Raw genomic sequence first — 7,713 nt, forward strand, 5'->3', positions numbered from 1 at the left:
ATCCCTCAGGCTACGTTTTAGACCAGGGGTGACTGAGCATTTGCTGTTGTGTAAGAAACACACGTATAACAAACAGACGCACAGCTGAACTGGAAATTGAAAATTGGAATGTGAGTGTGAGTGATTTGTCTTCATGTGTTATCGCCTGTCTGTGCTGTACAGGTCCATTTTCTATTGTTGGGTTGGTAAGATGTGGCACTGAAACCTCTTACCTCTCTCTTGATACTCTGAAAGTATGAGTGTATAGTTCTAAGTTCAGGCACCATAACCCTAGGCCTAACTATAACTCTGACCGTGTGATGCCATCAGATCCCGATCAAATATACAGAGGCTGAGAGAGGTCGTGCAAAGATGTCGTGATTTCCGATGAAAATGAGAGAATCCAAGTTTTAGAGATGACAGAATCATCTTCTTAGATAATGTGCACCAGTGTATAGATTTCCTGTACGCTTAAAGCTATTTCAGGCCTTGAGTGAACAGAAATGTGACACGCTGAGCAATATCATGCTCTTTCTGCCATCGCTTAAAGATGCTTATTCCAGTTATGATTACGCTGAGGCAGGACTATGTGTACTTGTTTGAGTCATTACATTTCTCTGAGATCTTATGAAAATGATCTCATGTCTGGAAAGCCGTTGCATCCTCTTCGGGGAAGGAAATCAAGACTTCTCCTGTCAGCTTGCGTGTGGATGCAGTAAACAGTGATCACACCAACAATCATGATGTCCAACAATGAATTTATTAATTTTCGGACTCAACTCTCCCAAACACAGAGGCTTTATGAGGTACAGAAAAACAAAGTGCTGAGACAAGGCTCCAAAGTCACTGTCCTTTCACTCCCAAAAGTAACCGCTACTGCTACCATGACTGTGCCAACAGCAGAGACCAGTGACCAATACAGATTAAACAGAAGTGAAACAAAAATAAGGCTAACAACCCCTGAGGGTCCAGGAGCGGCCGGGGCTGCTGGTGGTTTGTGCTGAGATGATTAGCAGACAAACTAATTACAGCTCAGGAGGAGGAGGAGGATGGGGAGGAGGAAGGACACAAGGGGAAGAGTTAGTGTTAATATCCTAGAGTTAAAGCTCGGCCAAGTATATCATACTTCTCTCTCTGTCTGTGTGGGTTTGTGGGGGGTTATTATATATATACTGTATATTGAAGCAGGGGGTATTTTTAAAGCACAGCCTTTGGCTCCATCATAAACAAGAGCTACAGACTACGTGGAGTTTCCTGAGTGCTGGTGAAAGCATGACATGCTGCTCGCCGCGATCAAGTCATTTACAGTACGGGTTCCAGGGCTACAGTGTTTTCCGTTACATGGCTTATGGGCAATCAGGAGCACCAGGCGTGCAAATAAAACAAAACAAAAGAGAAGCACTAAGAAGAGGTGATTAAAGGCTCCACACAGCCGCAAGTTCAATGAATCGATCACCCCGATTCATGCTGTATTTGAGGGAGGAGGGAGAGAGGAGGAGGAGAGGGAGATGCGTGCCAAACTTCAGCACATAACCACCAATAAAGCCCTGCCAGCTAGCACAACAAAACAGTCATTAGCTCACACTGAAACACAACTCTGTAGGAAAATATAGTATAAAACTTTTTTTGTCAACTCTGACGTGTAAAAATCAAGAGACAAGGAAAGTAAAGAAACAAACAGGCATCGGGTCAAAAACAAAAAAAAAAAACATGGTGCGACAAAGTGGCTAGTGTGATCAATATTCAGTGAGTGTTTTTATTTTGACTTTTTTTTCCCATTGTCATTTTATTAACAAAAATAGAAGCTTTGAGTTATCTTTCAAAAGCCGGCAAGCTTGGCCCCGTGTGGGACGCGGGAACAGAAACGAGGATGAGTCAAGTCGACAGCTCTGGTTTGGGTTCGGAGGGGACTGTACAGTAAGGTTACTATATACATAACATCCAACAGGAGAGTGTACATACAGCAAAAAGGCTTCTAGAGGCGCGACGCTTCAAATGCAAATTCAGTTTTACAAAAATGATATCAAGATGAAATGCATGTACAGTCGAGAACCCAGTGGGCTTACCATCCCGAGCTAAAAGTTGGCGTTGCTGATGTTTGCCGACGTGCGGATACAATTAGAGAAATATCGTCCCCAGAGAGGTTCTTTGACTGATAAATGGAAGCCGACATTCAGCGTTTTGGCTGGTCTCCATGGCACATCGATGAGAAGAAGGTAAAGTGAAATTCTGGTTAATATTTTTCTCAAAATCTTGATGCAGCCGTCGTTTTGAGAGTCATTGCGTGTGCGATTACGATCAATATCTCAAAAAACACCCCGGACTGCATGGCAACAACATCGTCAAAATTGACCCAAATAATGCTACAAAACAGGCCGTCACTATGGGCATGGTGCCGTTTGTACACATCCATCATGCAAGAAGAATCAATCAATCAAGCAGGGGCTGAAGTTGGGACTGGAACTGAAAAAAATGTGATCTTCTGCAGAGCAGCAGTCACACTCCAGCCCCCGCATCCACCCCCCGGGTTTCCATTCTCGGCAAGCGGAACCAAAACAAATCAGATGGGACAAAACTGCGATATAGTAGAGCCGGGGCTTTAGAAGAACAACAACGTCAAACTGAGGACGAGAGGAACAAAAGAAGAAGAACGCAGCCTGATAAAAGCCCAGAGAAGCTGAGGTAGAAGAATCTACTGAGAAGCTTCCCGGAGACCTTCAGGCTGAAGAGGTTCCATCAGCACACATGGTTGCTGTGCAGGCACACCGAGCGCTACCACACTCAAGGACGACCATGCAGCTCTTAAGCAGCACAGCTGCAGCAGTTTAGCGACTGGAAAACTTCTGCACCCACAGCAGGCAAGCAACAGTTTGGGTGTTTTGTTTTGTTTTTTTTTCAGCGTGGGGGGAATAAACGGCGAGACAAAGACAAACCCAAATTGAATAACCATAGACATTTTCATCTGCCACTGAACGCTGCATAACATCAGTCTCTCGCTCGCTGTCCAACCTGGCAAACAGCCTTCTAGTCACTCAGAAGCTAATGTGCAAACCACAAAAAAAGAAACAGAACATTAAAGAAATCCACCCGCACTATTCCAATTCTATTCCAATGTGACCCACTCAAAGTGAACATAAGTGTCTTTGCTCCTTCATGTCGCCCCGTTCATTTCTGCAGGTGTGTGTGTCTGTGTGCGTGTCTGTGTGTGGTGACAGCCGATCCTCCACCCGTTCAGGATCGCTTCAGCTGTGCCAGCCTGTGCAGCAGCTGCAGCTGCCGCGCTTTCAGCCGCTTCCTCTCCTGAGCCTTCTGCCTCTCGGCGGTGTGCAGCTGCTGCAGGTACTCCGTGGCTCGGGTCAGGATGGCCACCTTCGGTGTCTTGGGGCACTCAGCCAGGCCCGGGATCTCGTCCCGCAGCGACAGGAAACGCGAGCGCAGGTCGTTGCGCCGCTTGCGCTCCAGGAAGTTGTGCGCCTTGCGTTTGTCCGTGTCCTCGCAATCAGAGGATTGGGGACTGGAGAGGTGGGAGAAGCAGTGGTGCTTTGAGGGCGAGCTGTGGGCGTTGGAGGAAGAGGAGGAGGAGGGAGGGGAGGAAGGCAACGTGGAAGAGGTAGGAGATGAGGCGCTGAGGTTTGGCGACTCCGATCCGACTCCGGCTACGGCCCCGCGAGACTTTCCGCTGTCAGAGTTCAGCGGGGCGTGGCCGGGCCGGGGCTGGTGCGGGTGAGAGTTCTGGTGCGAATGGGCCGAGGCCTCGTGCCGGACCCTCTTCCGGGGCGGCTCGACTGGCGGGGGCAGAGTGTCCGGGGAGGGGGCAGCGTAGTTGTGCTGCTGTTGGTGGATGGAGATGTGGAAGCGCTTCATGCCCGGGTCCATGGGGTCCGCTCGCACCGTTATGGTCACAGGTTTGCGGGTGTTGACCAGCCGGCGAGGTTTGCGCTGCTTGTGCTCCACAGTCACCACGTCGATCTCCTCTTCATCGTCATCCTTGTCATCGTCATCTGAAAGGGCAACAAGGACTGTGTTAAATGATGCCTTTGTACAGAAATGTGTTTCACTGTGTAATTGCTGACAGCTGAATTTAACCTTTAACCTCTTTAGCTTGAGTGGAACGGGAACCAGATTACTGAACTTTTCATGGTGGGTCTAAAATATAAACGATGGCTATTAAAAAGTACTATTTTAAATGACGGGTCACTCAACAACAGACAAGCCCTCAACATCAATTTTATGCTTCTGTGAAAATGGAATCAAATAACCTCATCTTCACACACACACACACACACACACACCCAGCATGCGCGCCTTAATGCACACACCCCCAAATGCTGTGAATAATCATCACATTATGTCAGCTGCCTTACTGGAAACTCCCCCTTCCTTCATAGACAGAGCAGATGAGGAGGAGGAGAAGGAGCAGAGGGAAGAGTAAATCAGCAACTCTCCACCTTGTCAAAAGGAGTCGGCTGATATCCGCCGCCGATGACATTTAAAAACATTTTCTGCTCTATTGACTTAAGTGGAAATGAGGCTGAGAAACACACGGAGCGGCATATTGACTCGATTCCCGCCAAACTGATGAGGACTCCTGGGAGATTTCAAAGCGCTCGTAAATTGAAACACACTTTGGAAGTAATTGCGCCTCTGCACATTGTGAACGCTCAGAACGCTGTAATCTGTATACGAGTAACACATTTACAGCATTTAAAGCCATAAAACATGACAACTCAGGTTACGAGCCACACAGCCACACTATTTATCTGGATTAAACAATACATTTCCTATGGTTGCTCGTCCACCTCTCAGCCGAAAGCATTTTTCCTTCTTAAATGGTGCAATTGAATGCCTCACAGTGAAGTCACAGAGTTCCAGTGGCCGTGGCGACCTCATAAAGGGCTAATCCCGCTCTATTCACAGCCTGGGCTGACCACCACCAAATCCACCCACTGACACAATTGGCACGGCAGCCTGTTGAGCGGCAGGAATGCAGCAACAAGTTCTCTTTGTGACATTCCACACACACCAGTATGCATGGGTGCAGACTCCACATCACATGGCAGCCTACATACCAAACTGGATCATATGGGTTCACAGGGTGTAGAGGGAGGGAAAGTAGGTCTCCAGTCGGGGGAAATTTAGCGGGCTAGACTTAAAAAGAGGGGTGGATTTTCCTCCCCTTGCCGGGCTGTTACGTAAAAGTTCCAATAATGAGCGCCCTTATTGAATTCGTGTCAAACCCGAGAGCCGGGGACTGCGGAGGGGATATTGTTATCATAAGTCAGGCTGGAGGAGCAGGGGAGAGAGGGAGCAGCTGGTGTGCTGGAGGCTTGCCAGGCAGCAGATGTTTCAATGGGCGTGTCAGCTCTCAGGGCTGGAAGCATGTGTTGCATGCACCAAGGTAACGCAATGCAGTGATAATGTGCCATGCCAATGCCCATTCACAGATAGTGGCTGGGCACACTGAACGCTACATGCACTTCACAGCAAACTGAGCCCAAATCACCCTCATCACATAATCAGATATGGTGTTTAAGGGCAACATGATGCATCCTCAGGGAAAATTGCTCAGATAAAACTACCAAGAAGTATGGTGAGGATCACTACCCTTCCCACTGAACAACAACTACACTTAGAATCATTTTATCAACAACATCAATTACAATTATTATTCTACGTTCTTGCGTTTGACAAAAAGTCAGGAAATGAAACGTAAAGACAGGCTTCCCTAAGGTTTTTGGAAATATTAAGAACAATTCTGATTCTGGCGATAATGATACCTGATCAATAAAGCTCAATCACAGTGCAGGAATTGTTACTATAGAAACAAAGGTGTTACTGACCTGATGAGTCGGTGAGGGACTCGGATCCAGAGGACACTTGTTTCTTGCTGCCACCGGTTGACGGGAACGTGAGCACCGCGGCGGGGTCCACGCACTCCGCGGCCAACCCGCTCAGCGCCGGGGCTTCGGCGGGGACGCACTGCGCTCTCACCGGAGACGTCACCGCAGAGCCGCCGGCGACTTTGGCCGCCGTCCCGGGACAAGAAGCGAAGCGCTCCCCTGCAACTCTCTCCAGCTGCTGCCCGGCGGAGAAGCCGCTCCACATGCAGTCCTGGATGATGATGGAGCTCAGGTTCCCGAACGAGTCATTAGCTGTGGCGAGTTTACAGGGCATATCCTGCTGCTCGTCGTCCTGCCCGAGGAACTGGGACACCCACTCCAGTTTGTCCCCCAGAGACGGATACAGCAGCCCAACCCTGCCCGTCCCTTCCACTGCCCGGATAGGGGACATGGGCGGGGTCGGAACCAGCTCGAATTTCTTCCATATGTCCTCGCTGGGTGCCGTGGACTTGAAGAAATCCTCATCCGGGTCGTGGTCGTCGTAGAAATAATGCTGGTAGTGGTCGAAGTGGTCCATGTCCCAGTTTTCATAATGAGGCGCGGTGGTGCTGATGCCCGGCATCGGGGCTGCAGGCTGGGGGTGAATCACGCCCTGTTCCCTCGGTCTGCGGAGAGAGAACCACCAGTTGGATCAGCACCGGATCTGAATCTGAGCTCAATAATCACACCCCTTATCTGTCACAAACTGGCCTCTGGGTGGGTGTGTATCCGTCTGTGTGTATGCGCGCGCGTGTGTGTGTGTGTGTGTGTGTGTGTGTGAGAGAGTGCTCAAATGACACAATGCTGACAATATATTCATTTTAAAACTGTTTACATGCAACATTTAGCATCTTCCCAGCCTCTATTTACCGAGCAAACACAAGTGCACATAGGAACAGCGTGTGCTCTTACGGCAGCAGCTCTACTACAATAGAGTTACTATAAGCTCATGCAGCGTCACGCACACACACAGACACTCAGAGGAAAACTGAGCTCCAGTACCACAAAGTTGAAGTACTACTGCGTTTAACGGCGGCTGAGAAGTTTCGCAACGGACTTTCATTACGTAACAGTGTTTTAGTAGTATAGTGTGACATTGGGGAGTGGGGGAGAGAGAGAGAGGGGGGGCGGTTCAGGTGACTGCTCGGCAGAAATAGATTTACTAAATTAACCCTAAATGTTTTGAATTAATTGCTCGGGCAGCGGCGTCTTCCTGCCCGCTTTCAGCTCCTTGTCGCGGCGAAACAATTCCAGCTGCGACGTAAAGCTCCAATCAAGTAATGAGCGACAGGATGCGCGCCGGCGGAGACCAAACTCCTCCAAACTTGGCTTCGGGGTTTTGCGCATTTTTTTCTTCTTCTAACCTTTAAAGTTTAGTGCGTGCGGGGAGTTTCGCCTACCTGGTGCGCAGAATGAAGAGCCTGCCGGCGTCCTCATAGATCTGCCGCCGTGCGCACAGAAGTACGAACCAAACACATCAAAGGCGCGTTGGAACACACGGATTGCGTCAAAAGCGAAATCCGTCCGCGGGGGTTTCGGCTTGTAAACAGCTGTTGGCTCTGTTGGCTGCTCACGGGGCTGTTACGCGTTCAGCTGTGGTCGCCGTGTGTGCGGGCTGCTGCACTATATGATCCGAGGGCAGGAGCGCTGGCTGTTATGCATAAAGAGGCGGGTCGTAGTAGCGCAGCCCCGCGCGCCGTTTAAAGGCGCAGCACACTGAAAACACGCGTGATCTGCAGCAGCAGCAGTCTTATGAAAGCACAGGAGTTACATGACACTTGATTTCATAAGATAAGACGGGTTCTGCTGGTGTCATAGCAATGCAAACATGATTCGATTGAGGCTCTACCCGCAT

General features: G+C 49.3%; 1 protein-coding gene across 1 annotated transcript; it reads right to left on the reverse strand.

Moving 5' to 3' along the window:
* Positions 1 to 732: 732 nt before the first annotated feature.
* Positions 733 to 7,468, reverse strand: myclb (MYCL proto-oncogene, bHLH transcription factor b). The gene is made up of 3 exons (XM_076150042.1): positions 7,259 to 7,468; positions 5,820 to 6,484; positions 733 to 3,980 (listed from the first exon to the last, which is right to left on the reverse strand). The coding sequence occupies exons 2-3, from the start codon at positions 6,439 to 6,441 to the stop codon at positions 3,211 to 3,213; spliced, it is 1,392 nt and encodes a 463-aa protein (XP_076006157.1). The 5' UTR covers positions 6,442 to 6,484; positions 7,259 to 7,468; the 3' UTR covers positions 733 to 3,210.
* Positions 7,469 to 7,713: the final 245 nt, after the last annotated feature.

The sequence above is a fragment of the Genypterus blacodes genome, unplaced genomic scaffold, assembly GCF_046128005.1.
Source record: "Genypterus blacodes isolate CSIRO-AG114 ecotype Tasmania unplaced genomic scaffold, CSIRO-AGI_Gbla_v1 ptg000048l_1, whole genome shotgun sequence".
In the NCBI taxonomy this organism is placed as follows: domain Eukaryota; kingdom Metazoa; phylum Chordata; class Actinopteri; order Ophidiiformes; family Ophidiidae; genus Genypterus; species Genypterus blacodes.